The sequence below is a fragment of the Rhamphochromis sp. 'chilingali' genome (assembly GCF_963969265.1).
Source record: "Rhamphochromis sp. 'chilingali' genome assembly, chromosome: 2".
Classification (NCBI taxonomy): Eukaryota; Metazoa; Chordata; class Actinopteri; order Cichliformes; family Cichlidae; genus Rhamphochromis; species Rhamphochromis sp. 'chilingali'.
Genome location: NC_137930.1, coordinates 61,630,091 through 61,655,784, shown reverse-complemented (window position 1 = coordinate 61,655,784; position 25,694 = coordinate 61,630,091). Strand labels below are relative to the sequence as shown.

General features: G+C 40.8%; 1 protein-coding gene across 1 annotated transcript; it reads left to right on the top strand.

Annotated features, from left to right (window-relative positions):
* Positions 1-790: 790 nt before the first annotated feature.
* LOC308391978 (ubiquitin-conjugating enzyme E2 H-like) lies at positions 791-8,692 on the top strand. Its single transcript, XM_080874819.1, has 7 exons — positions 791-1,079; positions 4,372-4,448; positions 4,550-4,624; positions 4,725-4,764; positions 4,953-5,005; positions 6,862-6,990; positions 7,221-8,692. The coding sequence occupies exons 1-7, from the start codon at positions 1,027-1,029 to the stop codon at positions 7,343-7,345; spliced, it is 552 nt and encodes a 183-aa protein (XP_080730945.1). The 5' UTR covers positions 791-1,026; the 3' UTR covers positions 7,346-8,692.
* The last annotated feature ends 17,002 nt before the right edge of the window (positions 8,693-25,694 follow it).

Below are 25,694 nucleotides of genomic sequence, written 5' to 3'. Positions count from 1 at the left end.
ACCTCTTGCCTTACTTCACTTCCCTGGAAACGCTGGATGGATTTTAGTGAAGAGAATGCTGGAAAAGGGTAAAAACCTGAGCAAAGGAAGAACAATACTAACACAAGCACGGCTCTGAGGAAGACTGCATTACAAATCGGATTTGGCTTCTTTACCTGTTATATTGTAAGTCTTTTTCTTATTAATAAATCATTAGTGTTTCGTGTTCTTGAGCCTCTTTTGTAGTTTGTGTATTTGTCTTCTTGTTAGAAGTCTGCAATCCATTTAACTGTACATATCAATAAAGGAATATTGATTTCAAAACAAATAGAAAATCCATTAAACACCAAGGTGCATTACAGGACGGCTGTGTTGGATTGCGTCAGTCATTAGCTGACTTCTTACTAACTGTTTAAAACCTGCTGGATGTCATAGCAATGTGTGTGCAATAAGCACCTTGAATTAACCTATATCTACTCCTTTAAATGATTCATTCAGCGCTTCAAGAAACAAACAACTTCGGCCTAATGTACTTATTGCAGCCCCTCAATAATGAGATTTTAACATAGATCTACACACGATAGAACAGCACGCACTTTCTTTTTGAGTTTTATGCGAGCAGACTCGTTAAAATGACCCAGAAGTTAATGTCTCTCCTTAAACCTTATCTCCTCCTGATCTCCTGTCTTTGCAGAAATGCTCCACCGCAGTAAGTTAAAGTGGTTGAGAGGCGGAATGCTGACAGTATGGCCCTGTCCTTCGGCTGTATTTCTATAGCTCAGCCCCTCCTCTGCTCGCTCTAGTCGCTGGAGGTTGATGTCACTGGCAGAGAGTCTTCAGGACAGGACACAAGCTGGTCAGGCAAGGAGCCGCTGATAGAGGGAGAGGAAAAAAGTGGGCGATGTTGCAGCTGGGATATCGTGTATGGACATTGTGGAAAGGCTGCTGATAGAGACCGGGGAGCTTCTCTTGGTATTTTCAAGCTGAGAGGTTGAGGTAGCTGAGTAGCCGCAGTATTTTTAGCTCACTTCTGAAAGGAATACAAAAATGTCGTCTCCAAGTCCGGGAAAGAGGCGAATGGATACCGACGTGGTGAAACTGTATCCTTTACAGTATATAAACACAAGCTGGTGGTTTTTTTTCTTTTATCTTAATGATCAGCTGTTAGCTTTGTGGTAGTGCTTAATTACATAATTTGCTCTCGATGGGTGCTCTGTAAGTGTGTATGTGTATGTGTGTGTGTGTGTGTATATATAATATATATGAGGTGGCTGGCAGCTGTGTGAGATTGAGAGATTCTGAAAAAAAGTATGAAGACTTTAACGTTAACAGACAGCTCTGTGTCTCCACCGAGTCTGGACGTTAGCTCGGTTAGCAGAATGGCGAACAGGACGCTTATTTAACGTTTTTTGAGTGAACTCCACCGCCTGTTGTGAAGCGTTAGCTCGCTGCTACGTTAGCATTATCGTCCTGTTTGTATCGATAGAGAATTAGCAGCGGAAACTGTCGCAATACAACGCTGGCTGCTAACTCTTGTGTTAGCTTTGGACACTGTTAGCGTTAGCCTGATAGCGTCTATAGTTAGCCCACTGGCTTCTAAAATGTGATTCCCACAGGACTGACAGCACACTGGGAAGTCATGGCGAAGGGTTTTGTACGTTTTGGAAACAAATATGTGGAAGGACACGTTCCTTTATTTGTGATTTGGTAGCGTTGACGCCGAGGAAGCTAGCTGTGTAGCATGCTATCACCAAAGAAAGAACAATTAAGGTCGATGTGGAGACGATCTTTGAAAAATGCAGAGCCGACAGCTAACGACCTTTCGCTCTTTAAGATCAGAGAACATAAAACAATACTTTAATAATTTTTGCTTATTTATTATTTATTTATTTAATTTGTTGTCCAAATGAAAACAATCCTTCTAACTGAAGACAAACAAATCACAAATGGTACACACAGTAGTCACGGATGGCGTATTTGGCACAGATTCTCCAGCAGGATGTGAAGCAAAACTAGTTTAATTTCAGTCTGAATGAGGGGGAAAAAAAGGAATACAAACCAAAGTGATCGTGATCTTTATTTTTACATAATTACTCCCCCTCTCCCCCCTCCGCAGTTTTCATTTATCGACTTATACCTGCGTTTCTTATATTCGTATAAATGCTTGTGTGGTTTAGTAATTGTTTGCAGTGACCTGCTGAAGTTTCTGCTTGAAAGGTTTTTCTGACAGCGTGAGGCTCAATTGTTTTGTTTTTGTCCTGCAGCTACATGCTGCGCTCTCATTGGCCACCTTGTTACCATCCGGAACATGGTAGAGGGCGGGGCTTCTTTCACACAGCTGATCGAGGATCAACAAGCATGCTCTGTGTGTGTTGGGGGGGCAAAGGGGGGTGGGGGCTGGGAGCAGGGACAGGGCTGCACTCACTCACACTCATCTATCACCTCCACAGACACACACCTCGGGAAGTACATGACTCAGTATTGAACAGCGTTCATTAAAAAACCAAACAAACCGAAAACATCTACTTTTCCATTTAAAGAAATGAGGTCGCCATAAAGTTGAAATTTAACAAGGTTTTTTTGTTTTTTGTTTTATGGGTCAACAATGCCTTTTGAGGGATGACCTGTGCATGTAAGCTCAACTGATCCACAGATAGTTAAGGCAATAAGTCTTTGTTACTTTATTTAGCAGAAGTGTGTATTACATGTGGTTTTTGTCTAATGGATAAACAAAACCATTTTATATGCTTCATTTTTTCCTTGTGGTCCAAAAAGTTTTCAACGTACATATTTAGAAGATCTAATAAGTTCTTATTAATGTCAATGCCTTGATTAATTTTAATTAAGTCAGCACTTCCTTTCGTTCCTTGAAGCTTTGCCACATTCATACTATCGTTATTTTAATATTTTCCTGATAACAGTGAAGTTTTTTTTAACTTAGCAGGAGCCACATATAAGGTGTACAGTGGGTTTAATGTTTCATAACACCAATGTAACCTGGTATTAGGAAGTAAGAATGAGGTATTTTGTATGTGGGGGGTTGGTACAAAATAAGATTCCTGTGTTTTATTAGCTGAGTGAGATGAGAAATTCAGTATTGGATAATAGGAGTCACTGAGGAAAAACATGTTGGGACCCATCAGGTGTTGCTGCTGTGGATCTCGTTTCACCAGTTCCCAAACAGAGAGCGCCGCAGCAGCAGCGTGTAACAGTAGATGCCTTTCATAGTTTCACGCTGTGTCTTTAAATCGAATATGTAAGACTGAATCACTGTGACAGATTATATCATTCGAAATGTACTTCCACATGTGCTGTAGGTGAGGCGATTCTGTATGGCTGGTGTCAGGTTTAATTGTGCCAGTGAAGATGGGAAAGATGTGCTTGGTGTGATGAAGAAAACAATTAAAAGAATAAATAAATCCTTCATATCTTTGTGTCAAAAGGAGCTGATAAGGTGCTCTGCAAGCTTCTGTCCAAATATAGGAATTGCCTTGTGTAATAAATCTTGGTGAGGTTTCTATGGATAACCCTGTAGGGGCTAAAAAAGCACAAGAGTTGCTCTGCTTTGCTGCACAAGCGTACATCTACAACAGGTTTTATTTATAGGAGCTGTTCCCTCGGATCACATTTAGAGCTTCCCTGTCTTGGTCAGTGGTTTTTTTTTTTTTCCATTTTTTTTTTTCTAAACCACCGTCTGCTCTGCTGGATGTTTAGTCTCTTTGCTTCTGGCTATTATGCATTCAGGCCGTGTAGCTCTATTTGTGCTTGAGAAATGTAACTAAATTAGCATGTGAACATTGCCTTGTTCAGATTGTTGGAATGGTGAGGACAGGAGGATTTACGATGAGGTGATGAAACAGGGCGCAACTGTTACTTTTGTGGTTTCTTCCTTTCTGTTTTTCCGTCATTGTGTCACATTCACACAGTCACTGAGATTAAACCCACTCCACCTTTCTGCACCGCTGTCAAGACAGCTGACTCAGTCTCTCGCTCTCACCACATGCTGTGATTATTAACTAAGCAGAACGTGTCACAGGTTCGTGTTTGTGCCTTTCTCTGCGCTGAAAGGATGTGTGCAGTAGAAAACTTTCTGCCCTTGCTAGTATCTTTCCATCCTGTCTCACCGTGAGCCTGTTTTCACTTTAGAAGCAGGCTGCTTGTCTGACAGAGGCCGCTGCATTATTGATCTCATTATTACGGCTAATGTTATTGAACCCACGCGTGACCTCTGCCCAGACAAATTCACATGGAAAGAGGCAGACACAGCAGCCCAGCTGGGAAAAATAAACAGAAAACAACCATATGTGATCATGTGTGACTTTTCCAGCTTGTTCGCTGTTGTTTTTTGTTTGTTTGTTTTTGTTTGTAGCATTTTCCTTAACCCGGCGTCAGCATCGAGAGCAAGCACGAGGTTACCATCCTTAGTGGACTCAATGAGTTTGTGGTCAAGTTTCACGGACCACCTGGAAGTAAGACCCAGCGTTAACCAGCTTTTTGTCATTTCACTTATATTAAACATATATTAAAAGCTTCATGTGACATGTGGATAATTAATATGTTTTTATTTTAGCGCCGTATGAAGGAGGCGTGTGGAAGGTCCGGGTGGACCTGCCTGATAAGTACCCCTTCAAATCACCTTCAATAGGTATAAAACATTTGAACTCACCTTACACTGTAAAAAAAAAAAACAGACAACTTAAAAACGTGGGGAAAAAATCTGCATTTTTTTTTTTTTTTTCTTTCAGGATTCATGAACAAAATCTTTCATCCCAACATTGATGAAGCGTAAGTAGGACAGATTCAAACATCAATGATCATTTATCCGGTGAATATGGGGAAGATTAAATGCACGGCCTGACGGTTATGTGATAGGAAATTGTTTCAGCACACAAACACTCCTACAGAGAATCATTGGTTCTATCTAACGATTTGTGTGTAGTTTATTCACTGTTTTTTCTTTTTTTTATTTTTAGGTCAGGAACTGTATGTTTAGATGTCATTAACCAGACGTGGACAGCTCTCTATGGTAGGTACACACATACTCTGACTGGTGCCAATAAAAACAATGACCGAGCGGCCTGTGCTGCACCTCTGCAGCGCGGTTTCAGGCAGAGCGTCTCGGTTTAATCTGCTTACACTTCAGTGATAACCGCTGCTGGTATTGAGGTCATGCATTGAGCACCGGTAGATGGGTCAGGTCTCGAGACTAAGAGGTCTTTACACACACTCAGCTGGAGTGGAGTTGTCTTTTATGTGAGAGTGTAAATAAACTCAAAGTTTAGGTCAACTGTTTCATTCATGGACACAAGGTACATTTCTGTTTTTCAGTCTGCTTGTGATCCACAGCTGTGTTTGTTTTCTAGAAGTGCTGTATGTGTGAAAACACCTCTATATGCGTTTGAGTGTTTTCCGTGGGTGCTGTAACACCACTGTGACGACAACTCCACATAGATAATAATCTTAAGCTGTAACTGACTCAACATCTACACAAATGGAAGGTTACAGTCAGTAGCCCCAGTTGAAGCATTATCATTGTAGCATTACAGTGACGTCTTTGTGCCTCCTTAATACTGATTATACTGGCTTTCAGCATGTATATTTAATGGATGTTCTCACTGAGAACAGTGCTTGCTTAATTATGTATCTGAGTGTAGTTTTAGCCTGACGGCGTGAAAGAGGCTATCACAATGACATAATAAGATATTAAATTAGCCAATAATTGGTGTTACATCTTCAGTCTGTCCTAAAGTTTCCTTGGCTACTCTAAAAATACTTCCTGATGATGATGATAGAGTTGTAATATAGGGTGCTGTGATGTGACCTTTTGACCTTTTTTCTTTAAATTGCACAAGCTGGTGACAGTAGCTCCTGTTCTGCTCTGAATCCTTGGAGTAAAAAGCCTGAGGTTCTCCACCTGTGGCAGGTTCTGGTTGGAGAACTCACAGCATTTCTACAGAGCAGAACAGAGGCTGCCGTCACTGCCTGCAGTTGGAGTTTGTCCGATCAAGTGGAAACGGAGAAAGAGCTGGTTTACATTCAGTGCTGTAACAACAACCTGACCAGTCTGCCTGCAGGGAAATGTTACACGGGAAGCTCCAGAACTACCTGGTTAACAGCAACTGAACTTTCAAAATAAGAGCCAGTGTATTGTCCAGTAGTGGCCACTTTGGACAAATGAAAAAATAAATTGCAAAATATTCTAGGTAAAGACTTTTTTGTAGGAAACACTGTAATTTAATATCCATATAACTTATATGTGGTTGGTTTAGTAGATTAGTAAATGAGAAAAACGCCTCACCCTGTGCAGTGCTGTATGTACAGTGAGCTGAATGCTGCTATAAAGGTCATTAAAGGCTGAGCAGTTCCTTCGTCATCATCCACTCACACTTTGAAGTGAAGGTTGCTTATAACCAGAGAGGAAACAAAACAGCTCTGTGAAGTGAACTTTTCTTTGCAAGGGAGACCCCTAGTGGGCGTTTTTATAGGTGCACACATAATGGACGGACTGCTTCAAATAAAGTCTGCTTTAGATTTCCTGTGATTCTTTGTAGACGTACAGCCCAACTTATGTAAGTAGCTGATGTAATTATCAGCATTTAATACTCTACATGTGCTAATTACCTTGTAGTAATTTCCTCTTGTTTTATACTTGGTCCAAAGCATTTTTTATGTTATCTTTTGCTCCTGGGAGTCGGTGGTCTTGAACAGGCCAATCAGAATAGTTGCACTGCACTGATGTGACGTGTAGTTGCATTTCCAGGGAGGTTAAACACAGAAGCATAGACGAGCACTAGTGAGGAGTGCTCGTGCATGTTGTTGGCGTTTCTCTGCAGCTTTGTTATTTTCTGGACTGACTGTAATTTTTCACCTCACATCCACCAGACCTCACCAACATCTTTGAGTCGTTCCTCCCTCAGCTGCTCGCCTACCCCAACCCCATCGATCCTCTGAATGGGGATGCAGCCGCCATGTACCTGCACCGGCCAGAGGATTATAAACACAAAATCAAAGGTAGTTTGCGCACACATGATTGAAAACACAAATGTTCATACAGCGCTGTAACATCAAACTACGAATTTTATACCCAAAATGTCAGATTTGTACGTCAACCTGCACCAGATTTTCCAAAATTTTGTATTTAAAATCATATTTTATCAATGCTTAGCTTGAAAATGTGCACGGAATGGGTTTGTGCCACGTTTGTCATCATCAAGTCTGCTCGACTTGTGCGTCTCTTTCAGAGTACATCCAGAAGTACGCCACGGAGGAGGCGCTAAAGGAGCAGGAGGAAGGAGGAGGCGACTCATCTTCTGAGAGCTCCATGTCAGACTTTTCGGAGGACGAGGCTCAGGATATGGAGTTGTAGTGAAGGTGGAGCCGCCTTCACCTCACAGCAGACTGTCATTTCCTAAAAAGAGCAGAAACTCAGTACTATATTCATATTTAAACAAGACAATTTTTTTACAGCAACACAAGGATTTTTATTGCTACACGAGGATTTGCAGTATGATATTGCAGAATATTCACTCTTACTTAGGAAGTCATTGCCACCTGCCCTTCCTTCCTCCTTCATCTTCCTCCTCCTCTTCTTCTTCTCCTCCTCCTTCGTCCCAAGCCCCAGTTTAGACCGGGTTGATCTTTTGTGGCTCGAGCCGACGTTTATACATTGCTCCGACCACCGAAACTGAGCTGTGAGGCCGGCAGGGGAGGAGAGCCATCAGCACAAAACTAGACTGTGTACCACAGGCCTCACCTCGCCACCTTTCGTTCTAAAACGCTCAAGTTTTTCTTTTCTTTTTTTTTTCTTTTCATGAGGCATTTTTTCCACGCTGACAGAAGACTGCCAGGAGGACATCCATGATTCAGAGCAGTCTCTGCTTCTAAGGAGAGAGGAATCCTGTTTTTGTTTTTTGTTTTTTCCTTTTTTTCCCCCTAAGTTACCTGTGCCCCATCTTCATCTTTTTGACACTGCCACGATGAGGAGTTGCCATTAAAAGCATCACTTTGAAGGAGCAGAAGGCCACAAGCGTGCGGTCATGTGTACAGACCCGTGCCCTCTGTGCAACCTGCAGGCACGTCACACACTTAACAAGCAAGCGGCACATCAACCATGAGCCACACAAAACACCACAGCATGTGCGTGTGTCTAGATGTGTGTGTGCGTGTGTGTGCATGCATGAATGTAATCCATTGATAATCTGTGTTGTTTTGGCGCCCCGGCTCCCCCTCCGATGCTCAGGAGAAACCAGAAGAGGAGGTTCAATAATCCCGACACTTCTTTTGTTCAGCACCCGTCTCCTTCTCCTCTTCCTCCTCCTCTTCCTCTCCGTTTTAGGAAAGCGTTTGTCATTCTCTGAGTATCTTTGTATATTGTGGCATGACACAGTTAAAGTTTGTGTAGGGCTTTGTGGAGCTGTATCGCTATAGACACGAAGGGGACGCCTCTGTGAGTCACGCGTTATCCGGGTTTTCTCGGTGAATCGTCGGACTTCTTAACTTTGCCTATTGCTTGTGTTGAACTATAATAGGTGTTTGACTTGCGTAGGGATAGTTAGTTTTTCGCGGTTGGTGAATCCTATCATAATGTATGGTTTAATACTTACACACTAGTTTAAAAAGACTTCTTGTCCTGATGAAGACGGGGAGAATTGCAAGTCTTTAGAGGCGTGTTGCAGCCCTGCTCCTCTGCACCCCCCCCTCCTTTTTTTTTTTTCCCTCTTACATAAACATCTCAATCAAAAGCGATTTCTGCTGCCAGACAGAAGCGCTCTGTTTCCAATTCACTTTTTTATGCTCTTGGTGGCCTGTTTTTCCGAAAAATGGTGGGACCAAAATCTAATGAATCTTACAGGCTGTAGTGTCATGCCCCCCCCAGCTTAAACTGGGTTATGGATAAAGAGTGAAGCTGAGTAGATAAAAGTTCCTCAAATGGTCAAACTCTCAAGTGGTGAATCTCAGATTAGTTTAAACTTCAATTTGGACACAACACTCTTCAGAATCTTCTTCTTCTTCTTGAGAGGACAGTTTCAGCGTTTTTCCTGCTTTATGAAAAGCTTTATGTGCCTGCTAGCATTCGTGTGGCGGAGGTGTTACCAGAGCTGTGATGGCACCCTGATCTTGTTTGCAACCTGTGCTCATTGCATTACAGATCAGTTTGCTGTTTTGTTTTTTCCCTGTGAAAGAAAACATAATTAGAGTCATATCACCATCAAAAGGAGCCATTTCTCGTTTTTTGAGTCAAAAATTCAATGAATTTAAAAACAAAAAGAAAGAAAGAAAAAAGATCCGTTTCTCTTTTGTGGTGTCTTGCAAGAGGGTGATACCTTAATTAAGGTGGTAAAAACTGCATGTCAGACTTCTTCTTGATATGGTGATTTTAAAAAGAAAGGTGAGAATTGCTCTAATTCGGCTCGATAACCAAATATATGAGGGTGTTGGTCTTAAGATGACATGATGTCACAGTTGGTTTTCATTTGCAACAGAAAACAAACCACTTGTTGTTTGTCAGCCCTGGATTCCTTGTTGTGTTATGTATTTTACTGGAACGCATATATTTGATGCCTAAATTTGTTTGAATGTGTATTTTTATTTTTTGTTTTTTGTTTTTTTTTGTTTGGTTTTTAAAATACTTTTTTTTTTAGTTTCCTATGCCCTGTTTCCATGATACAGTTCAAGATATCCCAAAATTTTAAAAGGCAAAAAATGAATATATGTGCTTCCCTTGTAACTTGAAAGAAATAAACAAAAAAATTATTGTTTAGTGTGATTTATTTAAAAAAAAAAAAACACTTTTTTTTTTTTTTTTTAAATGCTTCTGTGGATGGTAGTTTTAACGTCTGGATGCATGTAGCGTTTTCAGTGGGAGAAACGTTTCGTCACTCATCCAAGTGACTTCTTCAGTCTCAGCTGACTGCAGGTGACCTCCCAGCCCATTGTTCCTTCAGTGGGCTGGTTTCAGTCATTATGCAAATGTGGCGTTTATAAGATTGGGGAAACCTGCAGTAAGCTGAGACTGAAGAAGTCACTTGGATGAGTGACGAAACGTTTCTCCCACTGAAAACGCTGCGTCCAGATGAACAGAATCAACCTTTGGAGATGGTAGTTCTATTTTGATTTCTTGAGCATTTGGGGAGCGATCATGGAAGTGAAGTGAGTGTGTTATGTCATCTTAACCTCATAAAGTTCAATATTTCTGTGTTGACAAACAAAACGTTTGTCAACACCTTTTATGAGCATTCAAATACAAACAAAACATGAGCCTCAAACTATGAAACTCAGTGCAACAAATGAGAGTACAGTTGTGACCGCTGTGTGTGGAAAAACTTGCTGAGACTTTATCCGGACTGTTAAAGGAACAGGGAAGATCAAGTCAACAATGAAACAGTGTTTCAAAAGTGGAAACAAGCACCAGAATTTGTGTGTTTGTTCCTGTGGCACACTTTTTTTGGAAATGATCCAACTTGGCAAACACTTAAAGTTTAGGGAAAAAGTATTTTACTGCAGCATCTCTGAGTTAAAAAAAAATCTGTGTTTTTGACTATATTAAAGTGAAACTAGTAGCTGGACTGGTGCTTACACTACCCGTCAAATGTTTGGACACACCTTCTCATTTAATGTTTTTTCTTTATTTTCATGACTGTTTACATTGTAGTTTCTCACCAAAGGCATCAAAACTATGAATGAACACACATGGGGATTATGTAGTAAACAAAAGTGTTGAATAACTCAAAACCTGTTTTATATTTTAGATTCTTCCAAATAACCAGCCTTTACTTTGAATATGGCTTTACACACTCTTGGAACTCACGTGATGAGCTTCATGAAGGAGTCACCTGAAATGGTTTTTCTTGGCTCCTCTTTTCCACACTGTAAAATAACTCTTACACTTACGCTTATCTCAGTTTAATTAACTTAGATTTATTAGTTAATTCAAATGCTTTTACAGTTTTTAACTTTGAGAATCAGTTTCAGGTTAATTAGAACAATCTGTTGATTAAACTCTTAACTTAGTTTAGTTGATTAAGGTCTGTTAATTACCCAAACGTCTAGTGTGAACTTGTAAATCAGTTTTATTTGATCTATAAAGGTTACTGGACCAAGATGTTTTTGTGTATGAACTTAAGATCTTTAAGCCTTCAACATCAACTTCAGCAAACCTGTTAGGTTTACCGCAAATCTTACATTTAAATTTGTGTTTAAATTGATTTTTAGTTATTCATACATTATAAAAAATGAATAAATAAAACAGATTCAAGTTTATCTCATTATTTCACGCATCAAGTTTGTTACAAGGACTCAACAATTATTTCAGTTATTGCTCCATCTTACTCATGTTAGAAACAGATATCAGAAAAATCATTAATGTTCCTTTTTGGGTTCACAATCCATCCATTTATTTACTCATTAGGTAATGGCTTTGTGCATGTTTAATTAAATTCTGACCAATACTCCGGGAGGAATAACGATTCTTGTGAACTGTGGACAGCTGGACAACAGAACCTTTACCATGGCATGAGCTAAAAAACTGCTGCATTAAAGTTCACAGCATAAACACTGTACTGCAGATCAGTGTGTGAATATAAACCATAAAACACCTCAAACTCTGGTATGTGACTTCATTTACAACCTCAATAAATTCCAGAGAACCAATTGCTTTGAAAATGAGTGCATGCTTCTGAAGCATAGCTTTCAGTGTGCTCATATGCAAACAAAACCCTATGAACTTGCATGAGATGAGCACTTGCAGAGTCCACCATTATACTGTTTTTCACAGAAGTACGTTTCTTAAACCATGAACAAATACGTAAAGGCATTTGCTGTGGAAAGGCAAACAGTAAAATTGGAATTTAAGAATTACAACAATCAGTGTTGATAAGAATCTTCTGAATGACTTCAAATGTGTACCTAAGCTCCTCTGGATAGTCTATGTTGAGGGCAAAAATAAGATCCATCAGCATGGCAACGGCACACGGGACATCACTCAGATCACACAGGATTACTGCATCCTCGAGACAACCAACACATCAATGATGCCTTCTTCTTTTACCATCACAGTGCAGAATTCCATCCCCTTGATTCAATGTGTCTTCATTGTCTGTGGGCTGTAGAAGATTTCGAGGACAGAAAAACTAAGCCTTTAGCACTTACCATCCTTGTGCTTAAATGGTTGCATCTTTAGGTGAGCCTAAAGGGAAAAAAGTCTGGGGTTTCATCTGAGATTAAAGTGTAAACCTTTAACAAATCTTTCTTGCATGTTAATTCAAATTATTCTGGTTGATTTAAAATGTCTCTTGACATTATTTTATTTTTTATTAGCCCTCAGCTGTAAAAGGCTGACTAACATAAATTGTTTGTTTTAGCTTTGGAATGTACTGACCAAAAGTCAATAAGTGGGCTAAAGCAGTGATGTTAAGTTTAAGAGCCCAATTTTCATGCCCATTGCCCCCAACAGTTTCACATACAAGTATTTGAAAATGAAATTTTCCGTGTACAGTTAGTTTTGTCAGAAAATTTATAGGGGAAGCATTTTATTAAGTAAAGTATGTAAATGTAAAGTATTTCTTTCTAATAACATTTTTCAAACACAATCAGAGCTCCAAAGGTACAATACTTTCTAAAACATCGTGTCAAAAGTACCTTATACAGGAAGTGCAGAATTATTAGGCAAATGAGTATTTTGTCCACATCATCCTCTTCATGCATGTTGTCTTACTCCAAGCTGTATAGGCTCGAAAGCCTACTACCAATTAAGCATATTAGGTGATGTGCATCTCTGTAATGAGAAGGGGTGTGGTCTAATGACATCAACACCCTATATCAGGTGTGCATAATTATTAGGCAACGTCCTTTCCTTTGGCAAAATGGGTCAAAAGAAGGACTTGACAGGCTCAGAAAAGTCAAAAATAGTGAGATATCTTGCAGAGGGATGCAGCAGTCTCAAAATTGCAAAGCTTCTGAAGCGTGATCATCGAACAATCAAGCGTTTCATTCAAAATAGTCAACAGGGTCGCAAGAAGCGTGTGGAAAAACCAAGGCGCAAAATAACTGCCCATGAACTGAGAAAAGTCAAGCGTGCAGCTTCCAAGATGCCACTTGCCACCAGTTTGGCCATATTTCAGAGCTGCAACATCACTGGAGTGCCCAAAAGCACAAGGTGTGCAATACTCAGAGACATGGCCAAGGTAAGAAAGGCTGAAAGACGACCACTACTGAACAAGACACACAAGCTGAAACATCAAGACTGAGCCAAGAAATATCTCAAGACTGGTTTTTCTAAGGTTTTATGGACTGATGAAATGAGAGTGAGTCTTGATGGGCCAGATGGATGGGCCCGTGGCTGGATTGGTAAAGGGCAGAGAGCTCCAGTCCGACTCAGACGCCAGCAAGGTGGAGGTGGAGTACTGGCTTGGGCTGGTATCATCAAAGATGAGCTTGTGGGGCCTTTTCGGGTTGAGGATGGAGTCAAGCTCAACTCCCAGTCCTACTGCCAGTTTCTGGAAGACACCTTCTTCAAGCAGTGGTACAGGAAGAAGTCTGCATCCTTCAAGAACAACATGATTTTCATGGAGGACAATGCTCCATCACACGCGTCCAAGTACTCCACAGCGTGGCTGGCAAGAAAGGGTATAAAAGAAGAAAAACTAATGACATGGCCTCCTTGTTCACCTGATCTGAACCCCATTGAGAACCTGTGGTCCATCATCAAATGTGAGATTTACAAGGAGGGAAAACAGTACACCTCTCCGAACAGTGTCTGGGAGGCTGTGGTTGCTGCTGCACGCAATGTTGATGGTGAACAGATCAAAACACTGACAGAATCCATGGATGGCAGGCTTTTGAGTGTCCTTGCAAAGAAAGGTGGCTATATTGGTCGCTGATTTGTTTTTGTTTTGTTTTTGAATGTCAGAAATGTATATTTGTGAATGTGGAGATGTTATATTGGTGTCACTGGTAAAAATAAATAATTGAAATGGGTATATATTTGTTTTTTGTTAAGTTGCCTAATAATTATGCACAGTAATAGTCACCTGCACACACAGATATCCCCCCTAAAATAGCTAAAACTAAAAACTACTTCCACAAACATTCAGCTTGGATATTAATGAGTTTTTTGGGTTCATTGAGAACATGGTTGTTCAAATTCAAATTTTATTTGTCTCACACACACAACCATACACAGTATGACATGGGGGTGAAATGCTTGTAGCTGTACAATGCCCGACCATTAAATGACAGAAGAAAAGTTTTACAATATTTACAATTTACAGTTTACTACAAAAATTTACAAATTAACTTAGGAATTTACAGTAAAGAATGTGCAAATAGCAGAAGAGATTATAAAGATAAGGATTATAAATTATAGGATTATCCGGTTGTTCAGTCTGACGTCACTAGCCGTGTCTGGGTCTAAACTCCGCTGCAGGTCCATATATCAAACGATCACTATGGCATTACTGAGAGTTGAAAAACTGTCTAAAGTCTTTCATCTTTAATAAAATGATCAGCGTTCTGCTCTACCAGGTGTAACAATTGAGTTTAACATCCAGGCATCCATGAAAACCGAATTTATGACATTTAACGGAGTTAGAAGTTAGCAGGGAGTTAGCTCGCTAGCTTCTATCTAAATACAATATAGCATGTCCTGACTGCGGGGTTTTGGAAACAAATTAAAACGTACAGCTCTGCTATCACTTCCAGCATAAATGAAGACAGAAAACTAAATAGCAGTGACGTTTGTAGGGTTACTGAAGTTGGGCTAGCTGGTATATAATGATTTGCTACGTGACCGCTAGCGACACAGCTATGTTAGCATAATATAAACAAGCTAACTTTTTTTCCACTCGATAAAAGTTAATGTGAGTGTTCTCGGTGGTCAGGAACAAATGTAATCGCATGGCAGGATGCTGTAAAAGGACCAAACTTCAGCCAGGAGAACAACTGAGATAATCCATCCACAATACGAGGTTAGTCATTCATATACTGCTGCATGGGCTGGGCTGTAGTTACATCCTAAGGTTTTAAAAACTGAGCTTAAATAAATGATTAGCGGTAATAAAAGCCGAGGGAGGTCAACAGTGGTCGCTGACTGTTTTAGGAGCTTTTTGAGATCAAATAGAAGAAAATACATAACATTAAACATGTTAACAACACAAAAGCCATATTAAACGCAGACTACTTTAGACCCGGAAGTAGGATTCGTCGCGTCATCACTGAACAACCGGATAGGAAATGTGTGGTGGTGCGTGTGGTGACGTGTGTGAGAGTCCAGTCTTATAGTGACGTGTTTGGGAGAGTCCAGCCCAACACCTGGTTCAGGCCCCGAATAGCCTGGGGGAAGAAGCTCCTCCTCATTCTCTTTGTTTTGGCCTTAAGGGAGCGGAAGCGCTTCCCAGACCTCAACAGTGAGAAGAGTCCATTGTTGGGATGGGAGAGGTCCATCATAATCTTCCTAGCTTTGGACTTGCACCGCTTGGTGTAGATGGACAGCAGGTCAGGGAGCTCTGATTGAATGATGCGTTCGGCCGAGCGCACCACCCTTTGCAGGTCTCGTCTGTCCTGCTTGGTGCTGTTCCCAAACCAGGTGCAGATGTTTGCCATCAGGACGCTCTCGATGGTGCAGGAGTAGAAGTTCTTGAGCACCTTCAGTGGCAGATGGAAGTCTCTAAATCTTCTGAGGAAGAAGAGATGTTGACGGGCTTTCTTAACCAGGGTGTTGATGTGACAGGACCATGACAGGTCCTGAGTGATGTGGACACCCAGGTATCGGAAACTGTCCACTCTCTCCACTGGCGTGCCACTGATGATGAGGGGTTTGTAATTTCTCGCCTGCTTTGTAGTGAAGTCCACGATCAGCTCCTTAGTCTTGCTGACGTTTAGGAGGAGGTTATTCTCCTGGCACCAGGTCTCCAGGTTCCTAATCTCCTCCAGGTAGGCCGTCTCGATGTTGTCGGAGATCAGGCCCACAACAGCAGTGTCGTTAGCAAACTGTTGTTCAATAATAAAATTATTCCTCAAAAATGCAACTTGCCTAATAATTCTGCATTCCCTGTACAATGAAAGCAAGACAACCTGCTGAATACACATTTATTTTTCACCCCGTCAGCAGTTTGCATTTTCACATTTTGTCTGAGCTTTGAAACACTGACATTATACAACTCTTTGGTTCTCAGTGAAAATGACCCACTTTGCAGGGGACAAACAGATCCGACAAAATTTATCAACATTAAATGACTCCTGAAAACCGACAAAGGAATGTGCTCCTAAATGATCAGATAACACATACAACACTGTAACCATAACACTGGTTCCCAGTTGTAGGGTTCCCAGAAGTGGGTTTACAATCTTCTGTTATTGCCTCTTGTCAATAACATCATCCTTATTTAACAATCCTTGCAGAATTTTTTTGAACTGGGACATAAACAGTTCTAAATATATTCAACTGGGTCTACAACACCAAATTTGTCTCTGAAATAAGACAACCTTTTCTGTTCTGATCCTAGACATCCACTCTTTAAAATGCAGCAAAGTTATAGTGTCGTGGGTGATATCTGAAACCTGCAGCACACTGGCCGTTGAGGCCTGGAGTTGGACACCTCAGAGCTAAGGCAACTGTCTCATTAAAATAACACAACAAGCATATTAGTTTAAAGCCAGCAAGTCTGTTACCTACTCCTTCTGTGACCCCTTGATCCCCCAAATTAATCTGCAGAGCTTTTTTAGATCTGAAACACTGCTCAGAGTCTGTGTAAATGCAGGGCAGTGGACAGTTTCCTCCCTAATGTCTAACTTACTGTTAATGTAACGTTCAACGACTTAACACCTCATTCAAAAAACAAAACAGATGTGATCATCTAGGCATGTGAAGATAAATTAATGAAAAATATTTAGTTATGGATGCTATTACAACCACAATGTCATAAACAGTCTGCTCTGTTACTTTTGTAAATGAACAATTTGTTGGTGGCATAATTGAATATTTAATTTATATCACCTGCCTGTGATCATCAATATATTACCTCTTAAGAAGTAGTTTGATGAGATAATCTTTACATCATTTGTTAAATTTAATTACAATATAATCTGTGTTGTTTCCAACAATATGAAAAATACAACAAAAAAACAAAACAAAACGAACTTAGCATTTCACTCCATTGAAAAAAATCCCCCACAACACCAAGTTTTCCAACATAAACTATAAAACCAGAAGGAAAATATATCAGCTATAATTATGTATTATTACACTATACAGGTGTGTGTGCACATAGTTTTCTGACCCACACAAACAATGTTATTTTTGTTACAGCACAGGGGATGCAGTAAGCCAAATAACACAACAAATCAGAGAAACACACCCCGGGGCTGATGCAGTTACCATGCCAAAAGTCATTGCCTGATACTAATGCTTTATTGCTACAGGTCTTTTATTATGAAAGAATTTGTTTATACTGACCACAAGAGTTAAAAAAAAACAAGTTAAAGTGGAGCTGTTATTCATCAACTATTTCAGGCAGAGATATAATTCCCAAGTTTTATTATAGCAAGCAATCCAAACTGGAGGATTTCTTTCCCAGAGGATCCCATTTTAAAACCTGGCCTAAATAACACGTACAGTGGGGCAAAAAATTATTTAGTCAGCCACCGATTGTGCAAGTTCCCCCACCTAAAATGATGACAGAGGTCAGTAATTTGCACCAGAGGTACACTTCAACTGTGAGAGACAGAATGTGAAAAAAAAAATCCATGAATCCACATGGTAGGATTTGTAAAGAATTTATTCGTAAATCAGGGTGGAAAATAAGTATTTGGTCAATAACAAAAATACAACTCAATACTTTGTAACATAACCTTTGTTGGCAATAACAGAGATCAAACGTTTACTATAGGTCTTTACCAGGTTTGCACACACAGTAGCTGGTATTTTGGCCCATTCCTCCATGCAGATCTTCTCGAGAGCAGTGATGTTTTGGGACTGTCGCCGAGCAACACAGACTTTCAACTCCCGCCACAGATTTTCTATGGGGTTGAGGTCTGGAGACTGGCTAGGCCACTCCAGGACTTTCAAATGCTTCTTACGGAGCCACTCCTTTGTTGCCCGGGCGGTGTGTTTTGGATCATTGTCATGTTGGAAGACCCAGCCTCGTTTCATCTTCAAAGTTCTCACTGATGGAAGGAGGTTTTGGCTCAAAATCTCACGATACATGGCCCCATTCATTCTGTCCTTAACACGGATCAGTCGTCCTGTCCCCTTGGCAGAAAAACAGCCCCATAGCATGATGTTTCCACCCCCATGCTTCACAGTAGGTATGGTGTTCTTGGGATGCAACTCAGTATTCCTCTTCCTCCAAACACGACGAGTTGAGTTTATACCAAAAAGTTCTACTTTGGTTTCATCTGACCACATGACATTCTCCCAATCCTCTGCTGTATCATCCATGTGCTCTCTGGCAAACTTCAGACGGGCCTGGACATGCACTGGCTTCAGCAGCGGAACACGTCTGGCACTGCGGGATTTGATTCCCTGCCGTTGTAGTGTGTTACTGATGGTGACCTTTGTTACTTTGGTCCCAGCTCTCTGCAGGTCATTCACCAGGTCCCCCCGTGTGGTTCTGGGATCTTTGCTCACCGTTCTCATGATCATTTTGACCCCACGGGATGAGATCTTGCGTGGAGCCCCAGATCGAGGGAGATTATCAGTGGTTTTGTATGTCTTCCATTTTCTGATGATTGCTCCCACAGTTGATTTTTTTCACACCAAGCTGCTTGCCTATTGTAGATTCACTCTTCCCAGTCTGGTGCAGGTCTACAATACTTTTCCTGGTGTCCTTCGAAAGCTCTTTGGTCTTGGCCATGGCGGAGTTTGGAGTCTGACTGTTTGAGGCTGTGGACAGGTGTCTTTTATACAGATGATGAGTTCAAACAGGTGCCATTCATACAGGTAACGAGTGGGGGACAGAAAAGCTTCTTACAGAAGACGTTACAGGTCTGTGAGAGCCAGAGATTTTCCGTGTTTGAGGTGACCAAATACTTATTTTCCACCCTAATTTACGAATAAATTCTTTACAAATCCTACCATGTGGATTCATGGATTTTTTTTTCACATTCTGTCTCTCACAGTTGAAGTGTACCTCTGGTGCAAATTACTGACCTCTGTCATCATTTTAGGTGGGGGAACTTGCACAATCGGTGGCTGACTAAATACTTTTTTGCCCCACTGTACACATATTACCTGATTATTGCAACTTTGAAGAAAAACGCCCACTTGTGACTATTAAAATGCTCACAAGTTACACCAACATAACCCAAATGGAGAACATGCATCAATTATTTGGGCGAAAATGAAGGAAAATATTTATTGAAACTTTTCCACATTATTTCTGAAACATAGGAGAGCCAGACACGAGGGAAATGAGTGGGTAACAGGAGCTGGTTAGTGGCAGACCACACAGTTTATCTCATAAAAAGTCATTTAATGCTGATCTGTAGACCACATAGTCTTACTCCTCAATGCACTCTGGTAGAGGCAGTAAATAACAGAAGTGATTGGATAAGGGTGAAAAAGGGGACAACAAGAATAGCAGTCCTACCAAGAAAGATATTTTAGGACCCAGTCAGTTATTAGACACGTTGCTGAAATGAACGTCCACCAAATTATAACAGCCTGTGAACTTAAAAGACATTTTAAGAACACAGACGATATGAAAGTTATTATTAGCCAATTATTATATTAGTTAGCCGAGTTAGCCTGTTAATATCGTATTAATTTCTTTATAAATACAAAGAAAAAGGTTGCACGGATAATAGCCCTACCATAAGTACGAGAAAAGTTGCGCAGAGTAAAATAGAAACTGTCCTTCGAAAATGTAGTTGTAGATCTGTGTCCTAATCCGGACCGCACTCCACCTATTGGTGACCTAGGATCTGGGCTGAAAAGTGCTATCTGTAATTACAACCCTGCATCCCTGTTAGTACTGTCCTGTTGACTCACCAGCTAAAACAGTTATATTTTCCTCATCTTCATTTTTCAATTGCGAAGGGACTTCATCAAAAAAAGAGTAAAAGTTGCATGTGCCATTTTTGGTAGTTATATCCATCTCTAAAAGATTTTGAATATGAAGTTATCTGTTTTACAGTGAAGTTCAGTTGTAAAAATAATCACTAGGTGTTGATAAAAAGAGCCACAGTCTGGCTTGGAATAACAGGTGAGTATTTCAGACTTGGCACAAGGATTATCAGTGAAAATCAGCAAGAGAGAAATTCCGTACAGCCTCTGCAGTGAAACAGGGAGGAGATGATGGAGTTGCATCAGCGAACTCATCACAATACTGAAAATGCTGGCTGTCATGAATGAAGCTCAGCGTCAGAAGTTTATTCCAGTTTATTCCAATCCTGGGATTGACACTGTTTTCTAAAAGAGAGGTGATCATTCACACCTGTGCTGTTATTAGAAACATGAGCTGACCCAATATGCACTCTGTCACTCCTTTGTTATCCCTATTATATAAATTTTAATTCTTGATGTTCTGTAAAGTCTTGAGGTTTAATAAAAATGGTCTTATTTTGGAGGAAACGTCTCACACAGAATAACCATTATAGCGTGTGTCCCTCCTGTGTCCACTGGATGGCAGTAAACGTTGACGTGTCTTCACAAAAGAGCACAAAAAGAATTCTTTTTTATTCTTTTTATCGTAACTTTGGAGGTTTATTCTTTAAACGGGTAAGTATGACGAAAGCTATTAAAATGCCTCTGCATGTATATATATAAATATATGTTCCGTTTTTATATTTTATTCCTGTTCTATGTCATTGATGGTTGATTTCCTTTTCGATGCTTCAGGTTCAGGGAGTTATTAACTCCTGTGTCTACTGCTTGTATAAGGTGAAGCTTGAGAAAGTGTTTGTTTGTTGTTGTTTTTTTTGTTTTTTTGGCAGATAAACAGTTTTGATCTTAACCATTATCCCGGGAATTCGGCTAAAATACCTCATCATATATACACATTGAGCCTGAAAAACTACAAACTTGGAGGTATTCTTTTTAATCCGATCATTTTAAGATTTTCAAATTAAAGACGAAAACAAATACCCGAAGATGGTCCGTGTGTGTGTTGAGGAGATGCTCTGAAGACTAAGGCCGAACGTATAAGGATCCTATGAAATATTCATCGGTTTTCGGACAAGTAGCTCGCTTCTGAGCTCATTCTGGTTTCCAGTTCCTACATCGGTTTAGTTTGGGCGCTTTACCACACGCAGTATTACGCAGGTTATTTTGTTATGAATTTATTTTCTATTGAAATGTGTTACATAAACAAATGAACAAACCAACAATAAACAAAAATGAATAGTTTGATGAACTATTCAATTCTGGTCCTCGATTCTGGGGGATGAATTTCGCAAATTTGACTAAACTGATCCTTCTGTTCGTAATCCCGGTTTGCAAATGTTGCTAAAAGGGGCGGGGGGAGCAGGTAATTATAACAGTAAAGTAGTAAAGTTTGGTTAGTTAGTTCAGGGTAATCTGAGCAGCAGGGGGAGAAGGAGAAGGAGGAGATGCTGCTGACCGGCTGGGCATCCTTCATAATGTATGGAGAGGACAAAGGGCGCACGGGTGGATTTCAGCCTCAACTTTGACAGAGCCGTAACCCAAACCTGTCTTATCCCACTCCAGTGGACTCGCGTCAGCTGAAAGGATGATGACACTTTTTCCACTTGCAATCTGTCTAATAATCACCGACAGCAGGTAAATGAGCTCTGGAGGGACATCTGCGTGCTGGTATAAAACAAGGAGTAGAGGAGGCCTAGGTTAGGAGACACTTTCGGACCTGTGCAGGGATGAGAGCGCGGAACTTGAGGCCTGGCTGCGGCGGTGAGCCACACCCGCTGGATGCTGGTAGGTCTGATTGCAGATATTACGACGGTTGGAGTTTTATCGGACACTAGAAGGTAAATAAGAGCCAAAAAAATACTCGTTTTTCTTGTTTGCTTTATATATTAATTACACAACGAAGCTTTTGTTCCTCTGTGGTTTGTTTTTTTTAACCACAACACATATTTTGTTAAAGTAAATATGGGCAGTGTTGGATTACTAGTCCTGCTTGACCTCATCATTCCCACTGCAGTGCGCGTCCAGTGCGTAAAGGGCGCAGGGGAAATTTTCCGTAGACTTGCGTGTGAAGGCGGCAGAAGGAAAGGGAGGAGGGCATAATGGATTACTATACTGCCACTGAGTTAAGATGCTTACCAACTAATTACCTGTCCACTAGAAAATCCTCTGCTGCCCCAAACCAGCAAGTATCCGCGAGGGAGGGAGACGTGGAGCCCAGGAGAATAATCTGATCCTGTTTGGACTCTGAAGGCTGAAGAAGTACAAAAAAAGTCCATCACATGCTGCCCAGTCGGGAAATTTTGTCACCTTCATTACAGTTTAAAAATATTTTGAAAATATTTTACTCCTGGATTGTTTGAAGGGTGGGTTCAGCGAAGAAGCTTCTTCAGTTTTTCTAACTGATGGGGTTTTGAGCGCTATAAGGATACTACATGATCAAGGTAAGGAGCAATGTCCGGCGCAGGACTTTAATAGGCAGAGTGAAATTTAAAAACAAAACAAAACGGGGAACTATGGTCTGTAGTCAAGTTGAAAATGACAACTTAATGATTTTTCCCTCCAGATTACTGCAAATTTCATGATGTAAAGATGTGAGAATTTTGCATAAAGACACAGTTATAACACAAGGCTCAGTGGACTTAGCTTTCACTGTGGTCTGATTATAAAAACATGAATGCATTTTATTCCATTTATAGAAAATCAGGTTTTTTGGAAATGTGTGACCTAATAATTATTATTGTTCAGTTGTGAGATACAAACTAAAAACAACCAGCTAAACAGAGTAACTTCGGATGTTTTGATCTCTCTCTCTCTCTCTCTCTCTCTCTGTCTCTCTCTCTCTCTCTCTCTCTCTCTCTCTCTCTCTCTCTCTCTCTCTCTCACTCAAGCTTTTTACAGTATCGATCTCTCCCGGAAACGGGAATATGAGCCCTGCTTTGGGACCCATTGAAAGCATCTCAAAAATCACTTAGCACATCATTCCCTACAGCCAGAATCAATTCGAACAGCAGACCTTCAGACCGTGTTCAGGAAGGCTCTCATGGAGGCCATAAATGCAGTGCCAAGACCTCCCCCCCACCCCAGCTACCCAGTGCTAACATTTAGAGCTCAAAGACAGTGGGTGAACTGGGATAAACAGTCCGATCCAGTAGCCCAGCAGCAGATGGCATAGCTGGATTTACTCACTATCCTGTGAGCTATAAACAAAACAGAGATGAGGGAAGGACACTACTGATTCTGATACAGACTCTGCATGTGACTGCAAAACCACTGGCACCAAAACACAAAACTTCAAAAGGTTAGTGGTAGCTTCGCAGAAAAGACACGGAGGTCCAGTCAGGATTCACAATTGTGCTGTTGCTCTATTGCAGAATAGTCAGACTTCACTTCCTTCTCCTCCTGTTCTGTGTATGGCACTGGTAGAATTCACTGTCACAGCACACTATCAGTGAATTACCATAGGGCCATAAACAGAGTAGAGACAGAACCACACAGCCTACGTTGGTGTCCTCATTCTGATTCTGAAGTTTGTGATTGATGGATCTACTCTCGACCTCACGCCAAGTCTTCTTTGCCCATTTTGGCACTAGCACATTTTTGCTTTGTTTCTCCTCTTTTGAGCAATCATGTGTGGTGCCAATATAGGATGAGACAGACGTGCAGCTTTTCAGATTAAAGGAATCCAAACTTTTTTCTAATGCCTCCTGTGTACTATCTTTGTGCAACAGTGAGAACCACAGAGAGAGGAGAGGGAGGGATGGGGAGGTTGAACTGTGGATCTCATCGATTGGGTCGTCTATCTCAGATGTCGCTGGTTGCCATGGAGGCTTTATCTCTGAGATGCTGCTCCATGTAACAGATCTGGTGGTGGTTACCGGTGCACTCTCCCACAGTGTTTGGCAATGGTAGAACTCACTCTGGTGAGTTGGAAGGATCCGGTGGTTCTAGACTTGCCAACAACTGACTGAGAGCTTTTGCCCATTCACCCTCCACAAGGGGACTCACTGCAGGACAAGGTGCTTGGAAAAGGGCCATAACCTTTTTTTTTTTTTAAAATCCTGGTGTCAAAAAAGGTCAGCAGGTTCAGGTGTCGCTTGTGTGAGTGACTGCAGGCGGAGCAGCATGGGGTTAAAACTGATGATCCCCCCCTGAGCGTTCTTGCAGTCTCAGAACACTTTAGAAATCTGCAAGGATGGAGAAAATTTCCAATATTTGGAAGGAACAAGACACAAGGACAAACACTTCTGAAGTCCACCCAGTCTGTCTCTAAACCTCCTGAAGCTGCGATGCTTCTCAGAGTTTTCTTGAACGCAGTTTGTCGATCACAATATCTAACTCTTCTGTAATCTCAGGCCTTAAACACTCAAAGTACGAACCAAAGGACACTTTGATTATCAGGCCATGAGACAATAATCCATGTGCAGACCATTAAGCTTTGAACTGACAATCATTTGCCCTGATTGAGAAATCAGTAGTGCTCGTTTGTCTGAAAGGAGCAGCTGTAAATAGCTGTAGCTGCAAATCTGCTAACAGCAGCAGCAGATACAGAAGCTGTGCTGATGGTGCAACCAGATCTTTCTCAGTCAGGAAAGAACTGAAGTGAAGCGGTGCAAAATGATGTTAAACTGAGGCTAGATGCATTTGTTACATTCACAGGGTTGTAACTATCTTTGAGGGCTTGCAATAAAATCCTCAGTTCTACTTTCGGGAAGTTAAAGAGACAAAAGGTGATGCTTACAATCTGCAGTTTAACATACAGTGCACATAGTGATAGTGACGTTTGATATGTACACTTTTTGAGACCTCTACATGTTAAAATAAAGAGTTTATATTTCTGAAATTATGATTTTTTGGGAGACTTCCAAGTAATAATCGAACCTTTATGTAGAGATAGTATGTTTAAACAGTTAAATAAACGTCCAAAACATAAAACAGGTGTTTTACAGCCTGGAAAATTCCAATAAAATGTATCTAAAATCTGTTACGAAATGAAATTTGTCTTTAAATGTTTCCATCATTAAACGTATTATGTAGATTTCAGTGTTTCTATAACGTAAGTATGCAGATGTACAAAAATGATTTAGCTAAACACCTGAATTTGAATAAAAATGAAGTCAAAACTAGGAAGAACACATGGTTTAAGAGTGATGTGGAGAAAAGTGAAAAATCTGTGTTCTTAATTTAACACGTCCATAAAGTAGCTTAAGGTTATACTGAAGTACAGCGCATTCATAAAAGGACAAAACATATAGCTGGCAGGGCTTCATCTGTGCAGCACCGCCGGAGCAATGAGCGGCTGATGTATGTTCATCATGTTTCAGTCTGAATGCCGTGAGAGTCCATTATGGCCGACTGCAGAGGACCTGAGGTTAAGTGGTGCCAGAAGAGAGAGGAAAGAGGGAGGCCGACATGCTGACAGCTGGTACGAGTGATTAGACCGTGCAGTGATGCAGGGAAGGCATCAAAGCTCTTTAGGGAGAATCCCTTAGTGGGAGGACACAATGATACACACACACACACACACACACACACACACACACACACACACACACACACACACACACACACACACACACACACACACACACACACACACACACACACACACACACACACA

Coding starts and splice junctions, on each gene's coding strand:
- LOC308391978 (XM_080874819.1), top strand. CDS start 1,027: ATGTCGTCTCCAAGTCCGGGAAAGAGGCGAATGGATACCGACGTGGTG. Junction 1,080..4,371: donor GATACCGACGTGGTGAAACT/GTATCCTTTACA, acceptor ACCCGGCGTCAG/CATCGAGAGCAAGCACGAGG. Junction 4,449..4,549: donor GTTTCACGGACCACCTGGAA/GTAAGACCCAGC, acceptor TTTTTATTTTAG/CGCCGTATGAAGGAGGCGTG.